General features: G+C 40.5%; 1 protein-coding gene across 6 annotated transcripts in view; it reads left to right on the plus strand.

Moving 5' to 3' along the window:
- NRXN3 (neurexin 3) overlaps window positions 1-19,279 on the plus strand; it is a 1,913,991-nt gene that overhangs the window by 1,353,043 nt on the left and 541,669 nt on the right. For all 6 annotated transcript variants that reach the window (XM_061611873.1, XM_061611875.1, XM_061611876.1 and 3 more), the window contains one exon: window positions 7,497-7,678. In XM_061611873.1, coding sequence (XP_061467857.1) covers window positions 7,497-7,678 — 182 coding nt within the window. The remainder of the gene's footprint in view (window positions 1-7,496; window positions 7,679-19,279) is intronic.

Genomic DNA, 19,279 nt, shown 5'->3' on the forward strand with positions numbered 1-19,279 from the left:
CTCTCTCTACCACAGTGTCACTGCCTAAGAGAGCTCACCATTAGGTATTTTTTCTTCCCTGGTATTCAGGTTACACTTTCTCCCTTGTTAACACCTTTCTACTGATAGAAGTTTGCTTGAACCAGAGAGCCTTGGTATCCTGAGATAAGTGTCTGCCTTTTATTTGCATTTCCTCGCCTTTGTGAGACTGTCAGACCTTTCATCTGATTTAATGCAATTTTGTGAAAGCATTAAATAGCCAGGTGTAAATGCTTAGGTCTCGCTTTTTAATTGCCACTTTACAGAGATCTTCAGTGAAGTTCTTGCCAAGGTCTCCTTCCTAAGTTGAACTGGGTCCTGCTGCAGCCAGCTAACTGCACTTTAATTGTTTGTGATGTATTACTGATTCCACCCTTACTGCCATGCTGGTTGCTAGGAATATGCTAGACAATTTCAGCGGCTTGGTAACTTGCAAATCCTGCTGAGTAAGAACGCCAGATATGCCTTGCTAGCAAATTTGCCTTTAGTTGAACTGATAGCTTCTTGCTAGCATTGGGAAAAATTTTACATGGTTATGATGATTAATAAACATAATAGGATCTGAGCACTAGAATTCTGAGCATCCCGAGAAGAGCTTCATCAGAATGACTATACTCAGCAGAAGGTCTGTAATGGAACGGCAGGTATCCATGAAATAGGAAAATTAAAATGATGGGAGAGAATAGGCTCACAGATAGTAGTGCTGCTTGGACATTTCTTTACTTTTCAAAAGAGCAAGCGTTGGTGAAGGTCAGTTTCTCTCTTTATTAAGCAATTTCTTAATAAGCTCCCAATCTTTATACAGAACAGGGATGAAAATAAAAGTCTGTCATCTAGATGATCTAGAGATTACATGCAAGAGAGCAAAGGGACAGTAATGAACTGGGGGGAAAGTAGCAAGCCTTGTATGTCCTGCATGTTATTTCAGGTGGAAATTGTTCTTATCATTTGAGACATATTCTCAGACTTTGCTGGATTAACAGAATGAACAGGAGCTTTACTTGTCACAAAGGAGTTCATGACCGCACTCAGAGATTAATTGGTATTAATTTAAAAAGCAGAAGTATTAGCTGATTTCATTGCCAGAGTTTATGGACTGGGTTCCTTATACATTTTGTCTGGAATAGATATACCTTGAGTTTCACAGAAGTTGGTGTTTACTTGCTTCTATCATTACACCATTACATCCTCTTTCACCAAACACCCGAATGCTGTCCATTACGGCACAAGCAGTTGTTTTGACGCTAGCACAAATGATTTCTGATTTCCAACAATATTTCCCGTTACACCATCTGGATTAACTAAATACTAATGATGCAGCCTCAGCATGCTTATTCAAAAAACAAATCCCACCATTTTCAGTGACATGCAAATATCAATTGGATTGCAGCCTAAGTAAAGGCTACAATCCTAAATGTATTTACTAGGAATTCAACCAAATTAAACACAGTGATACTTATTTCCAAGTAAATATACATAAAATTGCAGTGAGTTATCTACAGAGAGTCCACAAGACAAAACTACTTTGAAATTAATGTTTCCCATCTTATTCTCTACACATAAGAATTACATTTTAGTACCCTCTCTGATGTATGGATGTGAAAGTTGGACAGTGAAAAAAGCGGGTAAGAGAAAACTCAACTCATTTGAAGTGTGGTATTGGAGGAGAGCTTTGGGCATACCATGGACTGCAAAAAAGACAAATAATTGGGTGTCAGAACAAATTAAACCAGAAGTGTGACTAGAAGCTAACATGATGAAACTGAGGTTATCATACTTTGGACACATCATGAGAAGACCTGATTCACTAGAAAAGACCATAATGCTGGGAATAACAGAAGGGAGTAGAAAAAGAGGAAGGCCAAACAAGAGATGGATTGATTCCATAAAGGAAGCCACAGACCTGATCTTACAAGATCTGAACAAGGTGGTTCATAACAGATGCTATTGGGGGTCGCTGATTCATAGGGTCGCCATAAGTCGTAGTTGACTTGAAAGCACATAACAACAACAACAAACCCTCTCTGATGCATTCTGATGTGCATCTCTCCTAAGGTATGTGTACTTATAGCATCAGTCTGCACTGCACTGAAGACGTTTAGGACCTAAGCATCCTTTTGTGCCTTGAGACTGTAATTTAAAGGGTTAATATAAGATTACTGATCCTGCTTTTTTCTTTGAGGAAAGGGTGGTTGTGTGGCTGTACTGCAGAGGGTTGGACTTGGACCTTAGAGACTGCCTGTGCAGCAGCAGTTGCCAGGGTCAAATGCCTTCTGTGTCCCATCATGAACAAACAAGTGGCCAGTGCCTATAACTCACTCTCTTATATAAAAGGAAGGAAGCATATTAAACAAATCAATTAACAAAAGTGACAGTATTCCACAGTATTATATGGATCTACTGTATGTGTATTGTGGAATGCCTGGTAATTTACTTCTTTACCCATCTCATCATTCAAAAATAGTTACCTGTACATTGTTTATATGAGTTATGAGATGCAACATCGTGTGGATATATACACATTATAAGAATTCTGAATTCTCTACAGGGAAGATCCACTAGGTGCTTTAACCTATAATGTCCTCAGTGTTACCTTTGAATGTCTTCATAGATATACAAAACAGTGTATATCTTCATGTCAAATTCCATCTTGCTCAGCACTTAAGTGCCGTGACAGACCAATAATTATAAATGAGTCTAGTCAGCGCTCATATATACTCTGTGCATCCAAGTGGCTCTTGGGAAGAAGAGTGTGTGTGTTTTCTGAAGTTCGCATTCTCAAAACCTGTAGTGAGAGTGGAAAGAAGGCCATTTTCAAAAGTGAAGTTTAGATTTCTGCATTTGTGATTTAAAATGAAAGTCCATGTTGACTAGCATGATTTTATTTTTATTTTTAAAATGGCTTTGTTCCAATTTGCATGTAGCGTGAGCAACACTCACAAGTCACTCATTCCAATTAACAAGTGTTCTTAGGGAAGAGCTAGACATAATGCTCTGCACAAGGCTACTGCTGAAAATGGCAGCCTCATCTCCCTCACCTTGTAATGTTTAGACAAACTGAGCCATTTCATTTCCTTCTATTTCTCTGTCCTGCTAGTGATGTGTATATGGGAAATGCATGAAGTGACAATGTCACAACACAAGTCCTAAGAGGAGGGATGGGAGAACTTGACATGGGCTAAGGTTTTAGGTGGCAGTTGTAGGTCAGGCATCACAGTCTAGTTCCACCCTGAATGTCACTAGTAAAAAATTTCCAGAGTGAAAAAACACACACACAAGGGCCATAGTCACACCATACATTTATTCCACTGTTATTCCACTTTAAACAGACATGGCTTCCCCCAAAGAATCCTGGGAAGTGTAATTTGTGAAGGGTGCTGAGAGTTTTAAGGAGACCCCAATTCCTTTCACAGAGCTATCATTCCTAGGGTCCCCTGGGCAGAAGGATTGGTTGTTAAACCACCCTGGGAATTGTAGCTCTGGGAGAATAGGAATCTCCTAACAACTCTCAGCACCTTTCACAAACTACACTTCCCAGGATTCTCTGGGGGAAGCCATGACCATTTAAAGTGGAATAACAACAAAATAAATGTATGGTGTAAATGTGGCCAAGGTATTGCATGTGGAAAGTTTTTGTGAGTATTTGAGCCTCACTGTCAGCAGAAGCCACTTAGTACCAAAGGCAATCTGTTTCATGCACTTATTTGCACTGTGTCATGTTGTGAGCTAGCATATTGTGAAACATAACAGCTAGCTAATAATTGAGGAGGGAAGATCATCTTCCATTCAAAGTGGGTTGTTTGAATTACCTGCTTATGGAGGGAAGCCATGTTAATTCATTATTACAGACAACTCTAATTAATATGAAGATGTAGCTTGTGTTCTTATTGTAGCCCACAAATATCCCTGTATTAAATAGGAGAAGTGGGTGGGTTCAGTCTTTTCTGACAGTGTGATTCCCATTCATAGTTGCAGTGACAAGGAGAAGAAACAACAAGGATCAAAATCAAATGTATATTGAAGTAAAAAAACTAGTTCTCATATATTATCAGAACAGGTAAATAATAATAATACTCTTAAAACTCTTAACAATCTGGCTGCTATTGCTTCATAGCAGTAAAGAAATTACAATTTCTCCTTTTTTAGCAATTAACAGGGTGCAACAAAAAATAAAACAATGAGCTCACACTCCTTTAGGTTCACTGCTGTTTTCTTGTGCAGGAAATAAAGTCTTCTTTCTTTGTTGCTTGGATTCTAAAAACAATCAAAGCAGGCCTGTGAATAACAGAGTTTGTGGGCCTTCCCATTCCCTCTGGAGCAGCGCCCTCTTCTTGAATTGGACTGGTCTGCTGAAACCTTCACAGAGAAGCCAGCCCACCCTGAAGGGTGTTTACTGAGCAGGCTCCCATAGCTGGATCTAGAAGGAGAGCAGGGGGGAAATAGCCACACCCAATGCAAGGAGACACAGGCATGCTGGCTTTACAATTCTTTTTAGCAATGATGGTAGCAACAACTAAAGCATGGGTTACATTATGGTGAGCAGACATGGTGTAAACATTGCAAAAGTCTTATGCCCACTACAGCAGAAGCTAGGGACAATTGCGGAAGTAGACTGGGTTAGAAGTTGTAAAATTCCTATTAGCGGCTGTTCAAGGGAGGAGGCATGTATGTACAAGAAGAGTTATAGGGAGAGTCATGTGAAGCTTTTAAGCAACCTTAAAAGTGCCTAATCAAGGCTCGAGAATGGCTAAGAGAAGCAAAAAAGACATAGCAACCGAAGGCAATGGGAGCACCAAAAAGGGCAACTGGTAAGTTATCACAAGAACAAAGGACTTTTTCAGGGGAGGCTGGGTGAGAACATGAGAACCTCTGCTAGATCTGACCCAAAGTTGATCTACTTCAGCATGTTGTTTCCTCCTCTGGGAAGTCCCCAAGCAGGGCACGAAGGGAGCTGGTCCTCCTGTGTAGTTGTTGTATTTCCCAGCAACTGGTATTCAGTGACATTCAGTGCCTCTGAACTGGGAAGTTCCTATACTCCATGAATTTGGGATGGAGAATGTTGTGCATCCAGGAAGAGGAAATATAGGATCAATGACAAGAGAGGGCATTTAATGAGGCCATTTAAATGCAATGAAACAATACTGAAGAAGTGCAGATTCTTTACTTGCTCATCCCTTTTGTGTTGCTGTATTCATTATTTGAAATGTAAGGATTATGAGCAAAAATGGGAGAAAATAAGTAGGTTTAGATTCCAAGAGGAAAAATATTGTGCAGAGGCTAAATTGCAAATACAGTAGTGGGGGAAATAACAATGTGCATTTCTGTTGTTTGGATTGGACACAGCTGATCCACTGTTTTGAACTGTTTTTAATTATGTATTTTATGTTGTTGTGACCTACCCTGGGACCCACTGGTAAAGGGCAAGTAATAAATTTGATTATGATGATCTCAATTTGTCAATCAAAAACTTCCCACATGTTGATATTCTCCAGCCAAGCATTAGCGTGCTTAGGTAAGGTGGTAACCCTCAGCAAGCCGCATGGCTGGAGCCTATGGACAAATGGCCTCCTGCACAGTTTAAGCTGTCAGACAGAAAATTTCTAAGTGGTGGTGACCACATGACAGTTGGTTATCTGTTTCAACACCTGTAGTACTGGACTTCAATTAAAACATTTTACATAGGGGTGCTGCTCTGTTCCTTTAAAGCAGGGGTTATCAAACTGATCCAAGGAACTGTTGTGTTCCTCAGAAGCTTCAGGAATTCTCCAACGGGAAGATAATGGTGGATAAACATTCCTGAAAAGGGTTGCCAACCATTACTGATCTGCCCTACAGTATATATATATATATATTTGAGTGCACTCTTCGTTCTTTGAGGGCTTAAGGTGTGGGCCAACAGGCCTAGTCAACAATCCATGTGACCTGGACATAAGCCAACCCTAACCCTAGGACAATCTGGACTTTTTGCAAGGCACAAGTTACTGTGGAAATACGTAAGTCTGAAAAACACTGCTTTAAAAAAGCATAGAAGCTGTAGTCAAAAACCAAGGTCTATATTATCTGAGACGTGTGAAAAGCAGTTAAATGTTTAGGCAGTTAAATGTTTAAATTCTACAAGCAATTATTGAGTAAGCCTTACTGAACAAAGTTAAACATGCAGAGTATTGGGCCTCATATTTTAGTAGCCTGATATTTTAGGCCAGATATTTTAGCCTCTTGCAAACCTTGAGAGAGAAGTCATCACTCTCTTTCTATACCAGACACTGGAAAGCAAGGCATTTCTCCAGATTGTGCACTGCACAACCTTGCCCAATCTCTGTGTGTGGCAAGATGGTTGATTCCCATGGATATATTGTTAACAGATTTTTTGGTGGGGAGCAAGAATGTGTTTGGTATTGCTCTGACATGTTAGTGATGATAAAATCATGGGTGCATGATAACAACCTGCTAGCTGTCTTTATTGCAAGTGTTGCTTGCCTTTATTTGGTGACTGGCACCTGAAGCACACCTGAAGCACACCATAACAAAATGGATACAGTAAAGCCTATTATTTATCTTTCCCTAAAAGGAAGTACCGAGAGCCAGTGTGGTGCAGTGGTTAGCGTGTTGGACTATGACCTGGGAGACTAGGGTTCGAATCCCTACATAGCCATGAAGTTCACTGGGTGACCTTGGGCCGGTCACTGCCTCTCAGCTTCAGAGGAAGGCAATGGTAAACCACCTCTGAATACAGCTTACCATGACAACCCTATTCATAGGGTTGCCATTAGTTGGAATCAACTTGAAAGCAGTCCATTTCCATTTTTCAAAAGGAAGTACCACTTATCTATTCGTGGTTCCCCTGTTAATCATTCACTGAGATACTAGAAATAGCATGAATATTAATTTCAACAGAGCCATAATAATCCACACAGCAAATTTGCTTTAAGGCAGAAAAGTCTATATTCACTGATGGGATTGGCTGCTGGTCAGGGATTTTATGGACTTGGACAATGTATGTTCTCTCCAATTAAAGACTTGCTGGTCTTCCTTTCCTCTAGGTAAAGGAAGTTATATGGCATATTTGCCAGTCAAGAGCCACATAACATAATATGCTGTGCTCCGTGGGAAGGAGTGGATGTGTTTTAATGTACATTTTAGAGATGTGAAATGAATTTCAATGCAAAAGAAGCCTAACTGTGTTGTTCATCGCAGTACATAAAAGGCTTTTAGAGACGATACATTATCTGCCTTGTGCTATTATGCAGTAGAGTCTGGAGATGTTCACGCATATCTCTTTAGCGTCTGCTTTGTTATTAATTCATTTTGCTCACATATTTAATTCAGGGTGACATAGTTCCTCCCCCCCCCAGCTTTGGAGTTCATCGCTTTCATAAATGGAATCTATTAGTAGTTAGATACAGTGTTTTCTGTTGCAATCGTAATGCTAACACAACTGGGTAAACTAACTCTTTGCTATCTCTTGTTTTGTTCTGAAGCTGGTGCAACGTATATCTTTGGGAAAAGCGGAGGCTTCATCCTTTACACCTGGCCGGCAAATGACAGACCCAGCACGAGGACAGACCGCCTAGCTGTCGGGTTCAGCACAACAGTGAAAGATGGCATCTTGGTTCGGATTGACAGTGCCCCTGGTCTTACTGACTTTCTGCAGCTTCACATAGTGAGTACAAAACTCTTCTTGCCCTCATCTTTGTTTCAGTTCCTGTTAGAGCTCAGCTCTTTTGTCTACAAACTCTGAGTCTTAACAAAAGAAGAAGAACACTTATTGGTCAGAAGCAGAGCACATAGGAATAAATATACTATCTTGTCATGGAGAGAATTTGTGATTGCATTGAATTGAATACTGCTATTTTCCCACAGTTCCCATCATTCTTTATAAAGCAGTATAGCTGTGCACATCAGCCTAAAGTTGCTGTGCAAATTGGGGGTTTGGTTTGGTTTACTTGTTGTTGGTTGTTATTATTTTTCTTAAAGGCATAGGCCTTCTTTCCATAATTCACTTGTTCATTCTACAGAAGTGCTGCATATTTTAGAGCCTTGGCAGCTGGTGCCTATAGAGTTGGTGTCTGTGTTTACTATGGGTGCTGCCCACATATTGAGTTTGTATGACAACATTGGCAAATCAAAAACTATGTTTTGTTTGTTTGAATTTTTTTTAATTGACATGGTCTGTTATTTCATTTAAGACTTCAGTGATATCTCTTTGAAATCAGCAAGTAGCCTAAAATGGTATCCATACAAAATCCTGATTTTGTAATGTGTGTACAGTGCATTGGAGCTACCGGCACAGTGGCAATATATACTCTTTATTGTTTATCTGGTGAGAATGTTGTCTCTTTTGTCCTAATCTAGAAGATTAAAGCAGTTGGAACAAATCTGATTTTATATGTAACTAAGTCCTATGGTATCAGTTTGGTTGATAAATCATGGTTTGATTGAGACTACCCAGTGCATGTCTGAGCAGTGAGTGTTCAGTATGGCATAGGGTTGCCCGGTTTAGGGCCTGAGACTGATCCTGTGTAAATGAAGTTTGTTTATTTATTTTAGGTGTATACTCTGCTTTTCAAGGCAAAAGGCCTTCACTAAGCAGCTTACGATATAGTTAAGCTTTTATGAATAGAATTTAAAGACAATAAAAATTAAATTTAAAAAACCGTTCCCTCATCACCTCTCTTCTAGATCGATGCCTAAAAACAGAGTTTCTCTAGATTTAGATTCCTGTGCTATGGAATGATTTTAGGAGAAAAATGGAGCAAATAGGCTAAGAAAGAGGCAAGAGTCCTAGCACGCAAATCTAAACAACAAAGAAGTATGGGCTGTGAAAATGATAAATGTGAAAATGGTTTGAGGCAGAGCTAGAGGTGCATTCAGCAGGGAGTGCTGAGGAGGGCATTAGAATGTTTGTGATTATTCCTTGGGAGCTCCTCTGCCTCTGGCCAACTTACTGGACCAAACTGGGTCAGACTGGGGAAGCCACAGCCTCCAGTGTGTGGAGGGGAACGAGTGAATAGAGTTCTTCCCTTGCCCACCTAACATGCTATCCCTACATGTGGTTAGCCACCATGTTCACATTGCTGCAAAGTCTTCAGAGTTCCTCCAAGCCTGAACTCAAAGCAACCTCCCTCAACAATATGGTAGTTCCAAGATGCTAGAATATTGTGTGTATTTCACACTTATACATGATATCAAATAGTGCTTATGTAAAACTATTTGACATAAAGCACTTTGTGTGTTTCCTGGCAACATGCAGTTTCCTGTAAAGATATTTCCTGTTCTGAGTCTATTATGTTGATTGTGAGCCCATTTTAGACATCCCTTTAACCCAGGTGTGGGGAATCTTTGGCCCTCACATGTTGTTGGACTGTAACTTCCATCAAGGCTGACGCCAAAGGGCAGCCAGGTTGGGCCCTTGAGGCCCAGAGGGGCCCCTCCTTAGGGTGTGCGGTTAGCGCTCCCCTTCTGCGACCCTGCCGCAGATCACAGAGACAGAGCTCCTAGCCCCCTCTACAGACCATATGGGCTCACGGCACCCACCTGCTCCACCTACCTCCCCTCCCTTTCTGAGAATGCCCTGTGCGCTGCATGTGCAGCTGCCATCAACCAAGATGGCAGCAGAGGCTTCTCTAAGGGGCTGATGGTCCTACTGCCATCTTGATTGATGGCAGGCATGTGCACGCATGCAGCGCAGCATGCAGGTTTGCCATCAGCAAAGATGGAAGTGGGGGAAGCAACCCATTAGAGAAGCCTCTGCTGCTGTCTTGGTTGATGGTGGCGGCCTGCATGTCCAGTGCTCAGGTCATTTGCAGAAAAAGAGAAGAGATAGGTGTAGCGCTCCTGCACAGTCTGGTGGGGGGTCCCTGGGAGCAGAGAGTCCAGGGCAGGCTCGCACCCAAGGGCCCAGTCATGTCTAGCACTGGCCCTGACTCCCATCATTCCTGGGCACCAGCCATGCTTGCTGGGGGTGATGGGAGTTGTAGTTCAGCAATATCAGGAGGGCCAAAGGTTCCCCACACTTGCTTTAACTTCGTAACTGAGCTGTGGTCAATTTCCTCCTCCCCACCCAGTTTTGCTGCTGTGACATCACTCCTTTCATGGCCTTTGATCTGATACATTTTATTCTTTACTGGTGTTTTGCCCTGAACACACTTCTGCCTATGGCTCTTATGGCCCTCCAGATGTTGCTGGACTATTATTCCCATCAGTCCAAGCAGCATAGCAAATGAGCAGGGATGATGGGAGTTCAAGTCCAGAAACATCTGGAGAGTCAAAGGTTAGCTACCCTGACCTAAAGCAAATAATAATAAAGATTTTCTAATAACATCATAGTCATTTTCTAGTAATAATATCATGCAATGAGCATACCATTGGTAGCTTACATGTAGGTTAAAGCAAAGTGATGAGATCAACAAATATGTTTACTAAATATGTTCATGGCATTCCAACTCATGTTGCACATTCCTCCTCAGTAACCTCCCTCTTGACATCTTACAGACAGCTCAGGGGAATCACAGGACATTTATTACTACATAATTTCCCTATTTGCATACCGGGTGAGGGGAATACAAAAAGGTATCTTATTAATTTCTTTTGTGAATGTAATTTATGGAAAATCCATTTGGACTCATTTTTTAATTATGAGCCCTTTAGACACTCTGGAGATTTATGTGTTTAGGCATCTGTTTTGTATGACAAGAATCTATAACCTCTGAAACCTTTTTCATCCTGATTTACAGTGGAGATGTGAATGAGCTGGCAGCCCAGGGAAAATGAATAGGGCACCCTCCACAATGACTCAGCTCATGAATTTCTAGGCATTTATATTGTGCAGCAATTCTTCCATCATGGGTAGATTGCAAGATTTGAATTGGGAACCAGTACATCCACACATGCCCTCACCTTACCTCACCACAGCTGCTGCCCTGTGATTTACAGCATGCAAAAATGCTCATGGAGAGTAAACAGAGAGTGAGTGGGACAGCTGTGGCTTATGATGGATATTGTGCTACTGCTGTCTACAGGGAGAGATAAATTACCTGCCTGTGCACTGAAGCTTTATTTTGCTGACTTTCATTTGGGCATTTATTGCAAACTCTCAGTGCACCCCCTGTCTTATCCTCTGTAGAATTATAAAGGAAGTAAATTGGCCCAAATTCCACAGATGGCTTGAGGGAGTAGGTGAAGCCAGAGAGGGTAGGAATTACTACCTTTGGTTCTGATAATGTAGCCAACATGCAAGGAAAATCCCTGGGACTTCTAGGGTGACTGGGATGCCAAGGTGAACTAGATGGTGAATGGATGCCTAGAAAGGGGAAATTCAGTGGGGACAGCTTGTCATGGAGAGGTGAGAAAATCTTCCGTTGAATTTGCCTCTTCAGCACGGAGTTACTTTGAATTTGGCCACTCCTTTTAAACAGGGATACCGCTGTGTGGTGAGGTCGTGTCTGAAAGGTAGGGTAGAAATGTTATAAATAATAAAAAAGTCAAAGACTGCTTTAAGGAAACAGAACACACTTTGAGGATTGTTAGAGGCTGCTGGGTGAACATTCCTTTCTTTATTTATTAGTATACAGCCAGCATGGATTTTCGCATTCCGCAGTGTTAAATTAAAAATACCCCCATGCCATTCTGCTACTTCCCATAAGCTCATTTGGTACCAAAATCTTACAAAACGTATAGTCCTGAACTCAGAAACACTTGCTTAGCAATCCTGTTAAGTTTTCATGGCGAAACTCAAAACACTCAGAAAGAATCGAGAGTTCAACGTGTAAAATGAGGAAAAAATACATGTTGGACTTTTCTGTCAGTGGTCTAATAATTTGTTGAAATTAATTAAAAATCAGCCATGTTCGCAAAGTACCTGTAATCCTATTACTGACCTTGCCCCATACTCTGACCTTCATATTCTGCAGTTTAAAAGTTAAAAAAAATGTCTGGCTGATTTTTAATTCATTTTAGAAATTTAATATTGGAGTCAATTATAAGCTCAGTCATGCTCAGTAAGAACCAACTGTCAGTGTTCTAAAAGCGAGACTCACAGCTTTTTGGCTTGGCTAATCAGGAGGCCACACCCACGCCAGACCTTTATTTCACTTTAGTCAGTCATGGCTTCTCCCAAAGAATTCTGGGAAGTATAGTTTGTGAAGGGTGTTGAGAGTCATTAAGAGACTCCTATTCCCTTGACAGAGCTCCAGTGGTCAGAGGGGTTTAACAGTCAACCTGTCTTCTGGGGACTGTAGCTCTGTGAGGGGAATAGGGTATCTCCTAGCAACTCTCAGCACCCTTCAGAAACTGCACTTCCCAGGATTCTTTGGGGGAATCCATGATTATCTAAAGTGAAATAGAGGTCTGGCATGGATGTGGTCAATGACAGCTTTAGTTTAAATTTGGAAGGGAGACTATATGTGCCTGCTGTAGAATAAAAAAGTGGGGGAAACCCTGAAAAACAATGATACTGTTCAGAACAGAAGCAAAAGAAAATGATTTACTGTAGGAAACTTCACTAAAATTGCAAAGTATATCAAATATATTTAAAGTGACTATCTGAACTACATCAACTGTCTTAATATTGTTGTTTCCTCCCTGCTAAAATAAGATCAGAACAGCACAGGTCTTATTTCTGTTATCTGGCCTGATTGCAAGTACTGCCATCACTCACCATATGCTCAGAAGCACATTTTACCAAATTCTTGCAAGCAACACAGCAAGTGGATTGGACTGTGAAAGACCAACCCAAATTGTGTCTGCATTTTGACAAATTTGTAGGGCAGTACAATTATCTCCCCAATTAGCTCCCCAATTTCTCTGCTTTTTAAAGTTGAAATATCTGTTGGCTATGTTGTTGTTATGTGCCTTCAAGTTGATTACAACTTATGGCGACCCTATGAATCAGTGACCTCCGAGAGCATCTGTCATGCACCACCCTGTTTAGATCTTGTAAATTCAGGCTGTGGCTTCCTTTATGGAGTCAATCTATCATCTCTTGTTTGGCCTTCCTCTTTTTTTACTCCCTTCTGTTTTTCCAAGCATTAATGTCTTTTCTAGTGAATTATTATTATTGTTGTTGTTGTTATTTAAATTATATCCCGCCTTTCCTCCCAGCAGGAGCCCAAGGCAGCAAACAAAAGCAGTAAAAACACTTTAAAACATCATAAAAACAGACCTTAAAATACATTAAAACAAAACAACTTTAAAAACATTATTTAAAAAAGCTTTAAAAAATCTTTAAAAGGGTTAAAAAGCATACTGTTTAGAAAAAAATAGGTTTAGGTGCCACCACACTAAAGGTCTGTTTCCTATGTTGTGCAGAACAGACCTACAGAAGACCTCTTGGAGGCCGGGCCTGGCAACCAAGAGGTCTTCTGTATCTTTAAAAGTTGTGCAGGGGGAAGGGAGAATTCCACCTTGTCGTTTTTCCCATTACAGTGTTGCAAGAACACCTGCACTTGGCTGACTTTCTTTTCTCCTAAAGATACAGGATTAATCTCAAGCCCTGAGCCTGGCAAACCTACTTGGAACAGTTTACATGTCTGAAACTCACCCAAACTGAGACTGAGAGTTGAGATACATTCATTGTTTAAATATATATATATATATATAGCCAGTCATAAGAATAAAAAAAAACATTCAAGAGAAATTATCAGTATATTCTGCTTGAGTGGTAATGGACTATATAAGAACAGTATGGAAGTCCCTGTGTTAATAGTCTATATTTAATAATGTGGCATTCAGGAAAATAATATGTTGATGTTTGGGGGTTTGTTTCCTGGAGTTAGAGAGTCCCCTCCATTTCATTAGTCAATTGTGTTAACAGAGTTGGTCTACTGAGAATAATTCAGCCATCTTCAGCTGACATTAGGGTTGCCATATTTTTCCTGGCTCGTGCTCCTGTGCCGTCAAGAACAATGGGCAATCCAGAAATGTAGCAGGTTAAGTTTTTCCTGGCATGGAAATAAGGCTGGGAATTGGGCACACTCGACCCTCAATGTTATTCTTTATAGCTAAGGCTGTTTGCCATTATGCTACATCAAATTGTCTTGCTGACCCACCAAACAAGCCTCAATCCGATATTTGTTGCTGCTGGTACACCAGGTGTATAGCTCAGTGCAGTAGTGCAAGAAATAACTCTGTGACGCCCTGTAGCTAAAGATGATGGATTTCTGATCCCCAGCTGCATTCAACCAGCATGGAGGCTCAGTGCACTGATACGGGGATTCATTAACCACCCACTCAACAGACATCATATGCTTAAATCCTTGGGCTTCCAACTATTGAATGCCGAAAACTTCTTAATGCTACTTTGATGGATATATAGCAAAAGAAAATCTAAGGGTGAACTGCTACCAAGGGGGGGAAAAAACCCTGGTAAGTTGGGCTAGTAGCTAGTGAGATGGTAGATTCAGGTCTGGGGGTGATGCTGTACCTTCTGTTCACTTGGGCAAATTTGATCAGTTTAATTAATCAGAAACTAAGCAGAGGGTGGAGAATGGGTGTCAAATAATACTACATAATTATGTATAATTCTGTGAAATGGTCTTTAATGGCACTGGGATTAAACAAAGATATTTAACTGGCCTGCTAGTTACTTGCATTTGTAGGTTGGGGTTATGTGTGTGTGTTGGATATTCATCATAGATGTGTGTGTGAATATATTATATATAATTTTATTATCATTGTATCTCAATGCTAGGAAAAGCCATAGCTGTTGATTTCTGACATGCTGTGGTTCAAGGCCTGGAGTTTCCATTCTTTTAGGAAAGCATCAGCTCACCAGGGAGTCTAATGCCTATGTGCTCTTTTCTAACTCATCATAAACTCTTATAATAATGTAGCAATGTGTTTGTTTGGGGAGAGAGGTGGAAACAATTGAATTCTTACTAGCTTCCCAAAGGTTGCAAGATGATAAAGGGGTGCGAGGCCATATTTTCTCTCTGCTAAAAATAAGTGAGGGGGAAAAAAGATGAGTTCACACATTACTTATACTATTCTATGTGATAACTGCAGTTATTTGTTGAATATGTTAAACTGCTATCATGGAGAAGCAGCTATTGGGATCATTCTCATCACATCAGCCAATTATCTAACAGTAGAAGGCAAGCTGTGGAGGTGTTACGCTTACACATTTGCTATAAAGTAATTGTATGTAAAGCATTGTTGAGTAATTTCATTGACTTCATTTGGGCTGTATGAAGGTATCTGGATTGCAGCTAGACTTTTTCAGGATATGCATACACTTTTTACTGTCCTCCCCTCTATTTTGCACTTGTGAAAATAATTGTGCACAAAGAGAAACAAAATTAAATGTGCCTGTAATCAAAGCTTCTAATTTCTTAGGTTTTACCCGCCACCTGCATTGCAGCATCCACAAAATCAAAAGCCCAGTCTTTTTGCTAATGGGTGGCAGCAGGGTGGAGCAATAATTCAGTGACCACTTAAACACCAAAAGCTGCCTCTTGGAGGAAATTAAATAGGGCAATTATTAGTTTAATTTACCCCTAGCTTGATGTCTGATGCACCCATTGCATCAAAGGTTAACCACTGATTGATGCAATGTCCGACTACGCTGAATCATCTATTTTTTAAAAAACGTTAAGAGTAACAGCATTAATTACTAAAATGAAATATATGAAGTTCAGTCAAATTAAAACCATAATATATTTACACAATGTCTTTCTTCCCATAGGGTCTTAAACAACTTTTGCAAAGAACAAATAGATGGAATTGCTCTTTCCTATGATGCCATCACATCTGCAGATCTTTAATAACATGCAAAGAATGGCATTTAAAACACTATCTAATTAATCCCCACAACATCTCTACCAGAGAGAAAAATATGAGTGCTGTGTCTGCCAGGAAGGCAGAGAAAAGAAGTGTGGTTTATGCACAAAGAGAGAAGTGCATTAGATTAGTCAAAGGTGGGCATGTAAATGGATTTATACTGCTGCAATTTCTGATGTGCACTTCACATGAATGTCTGTTCACATTGATGTAGTTAAATCATTGCACAGTGAGTGTACTGCCTCCTTTATATGGAATGCCTGCAACTTTCCCTAATCAACTGGGTGTGCACATACACATGGCCATGCACTTCTGCTATTTGGAGTACTCCCAACTAACACTATCACATATTCCTCTTAAATATCCTGCTTGGGAGAACAATAGGCTGATTAACTTGTGTGGCATAGTGGTTAGAATATTGGACTGTGACCTTAGGCAGTTGATCTCTCTGTCAGTCTAAAGCTTACCTTCTTACATGATTTTGTCATGAAAAAGCCCCATGTAACCCCCTGCATGTGTGCCATCTTGAACTCCTTGAGCAAAGAGTAGGAAATAAATGGGAGATGTAAACTAACTCCTGAGAGACCGTGTGGTTTATAACAGGGGGACTCTGAGTTGGAAAATCGCAGTTCAGATCTCCCACTTTGCTAATCTAATACCCTTCTTCCTGTATCCATAAAGCAGACTTCTTTAGGCAAGCTACTCTTTTCTCATCCTCAGCCCATACCCTCTTCCATAATACAGAGATGGTCAGATACAAAAGAAGACTGGGTTCCTGCACCTTTAATAATTGTGTAGAAGAGGGAATTCCAGGAGGTGTAGCTTGTAATGAATGAAGTTTACACGGGCTGAAATTCCCTCTTCATTACAACTATTGAAGGTGCAGGGGCCCAATTCTCTTTTGCATCAATCTGTAAAATGTACTGATGGCATGAAAGATGGTGACCAAAACACTTTATTTAGAACAAACTCAAACAAGCATTAGGTATGAGAAAAGCCCATCAGAAATCTTATGTCCTCGGGTGCCTCAGGACCAGGTCTTTGAAGCAGGGGTGGGGAACCTTCGGCCTCCCAGATGCTGCTGCACTACAACTCCTATCATTCCTGGTCATTGACCATGCTTGCTGGGGCTGATGGGAGTTGTGGTTCAGCAATACCTGGAGGTCCAAAGGTCTTCACTCCTGCTCTAGAGTTTTTGTTTAAGACCTGGACTGGAACCACTCCAGACCCTGGTGGACTGGAACACATGTCATATATGGACTGGACTCCCCAACATTACCACATCTACCCTATGTGGTGTTAACAATACTACCCTGTCTTATACATTTATTTTAAGGATTGCTGAAATAATGTATGTGATTAAGTGCTGTGTACAGATATACAAATGCTAAAATATTGCCATTTGGGGTATGCATGGAGGATGAAAAGTGGGATGATCATGTGCAAATGGTGACGAGCAAGGCTCATGCACCTTTAAGAGATGAGGAGCAGCAGACATTTTGGCAAGTGCATAGTCATTGTTGTGCAGAGGTCAAGAAAATTGTAGAACTCGCATATAACTATTAAAAATACAACAAGAGCTCTGTCTTCCTTTCTCTCCAGTTGCAATAGCAGACGTTCAGTTGGACAAAATAGGACAAATTTTGGTTGGTAGTTTTAGGTTGCTCTCTTGGAACCTGAAGCTATTTTCACACATTACAAAAGTTTATTGGTTCCAGTCCAACATGGGAATATCTTGGCCTAGGTTGTGGCTTGTGGACTATGTGGATGAGTAATTAATTTTGCTAACAGTTAACTTCCCTGGCAGTGACTTGCTGCCATCACACAGTTGCAATTTACTAATGAAATTCCTCTTAAACGTGTTTCTCTGATGGACTGATCTGGGAACACCACTCTGATATATAGGTGCATTTGCCTAACTTTTGCTGACAAAAACTGATAGTAGTTTGATCAGTCTGCATGTAATAGTTTGTCCTGATTAATTTCATAACTACTTTATCATTAAGGACCATACTCTTAATAGATGCATTATTTAGGCAATATGAATATGGTATGATAGCCTATGCTGTAGTTAGTCCAAGCCACATCACTACCTTGGAACTGGATGACTGTCAGTGGCAGAAAGGTGGACCTGAATCCCAGATTTATCTCTTCACTGGAGTAGACATATGGAGTATATGCATATGAAACTACCACGTAACTGAAGTTTTTATTCCATGTTACAAGTGGCCACTTAGTTCCTCTTGTGGTACACGCTACAGCCCACACTGTCGCATCAGTTTTTTCACATCTCACCTGTTTTTCAAGGTATGTTTCCCACTGTCCTCTTTGGTTTAGAGCAGTGCAAAGTTACACATACTGTCTACTATCCCATCTAGTCTATGATTCCAAGGGCTCATAGGCAAGGCAAAATAAGATTATATTGTATTGCAAAAAAACTGTACAGAAATGAATGGGCCCTACTACCAGATGAATCCTTTGAGGATAAGTTAAGCCTTTTGCCCACCGTATAGGGAGATTAGCTCAGTTATGAGCTGAGCCTTGTTTGCTTGCTTACATAGCCAACAGCTTAATTAAACCAACCCATATAAAATGGTGAAAACCTTTTCATAAACCCTCTTATTTAGTTGACGTCTGACATTTTTGTGAAGCTGAAATCTTTTCTTAATTGACACGAGATAAATGGAAATAATCCTTTCTTAATCCGAGCAGAGGTTGCTCTGCAGAGGTTTATGCTGGTTGGATGAAGTTTACAATTCACATTCTTAGCTGCAGAGGTCCAACTATTTTTGTTGTGTTTGTGTAATGGGTAGACCAAACAACAACAAAAAAACAGGATAGAAACAAGACCCTTCTAAACACAGCCTGGTTTCACATTGCCTCCTTTGGGATGCTGTGCTGTCCTTGGAGATCTTTGAAACACTGAAGGACAAAAATGGGATTTGCTTAGTTTGGGAGATCTGGAGGGATCACAGCCCATATTATGTGTGGTAATAAGCATCCCCCTTTGATTAACCTCACAGTATATAAAGCATAATTGAACTAAAAAGCTTCCTGCTGATTCAAAAAGCTTACGTTAAACATGGGATACAAGCTGATTCTCTGACCTCTCTGTTTGAAAGAGGAATTGGGTAAAATAGAAGCAAAACCAATTCTACCCCGTGCCATTGTTTAGTGTGTGAAATCTAGGGGGATGCACAGCTTCATATGCCAGGCACTTTGAGTGATTCACATCTTCCCAAGAGGAGAGGAAAACAGCCTCTTGAACACAAACCTGCAGAGATAGATGCAGCTTGGTAAAAAAATGAATTTTGTATTCATGCATCCATATATGATGGATGATGATGTGTTTTCTTATCTTTTGATGTGCCCTCACCACATGTTAGGGTTGCTAGTTTTTCCCCCCAAGTGGGGCTCAACTTGTGTTGAAAGATAAAGGAGGAAGCATAAGTGAGAGCAAACTTGTATCTGGAGATAACCTTTGATT

This window comes from Rhineura floridana, chromosome 2 (assembly GCF_030035675.1).
Source record: "Rhineura floridana isolate rRhiFlo1 chromosome 2, rRhiFlo1.hap2, whole genome shotgun sequence".
Taxonomy (NCBI): Eukaryota; Metazoa; Chordata; class Lepidosauria; order Squamata; family Rhineuridae; genus Rhineura; species Rhineura floridana.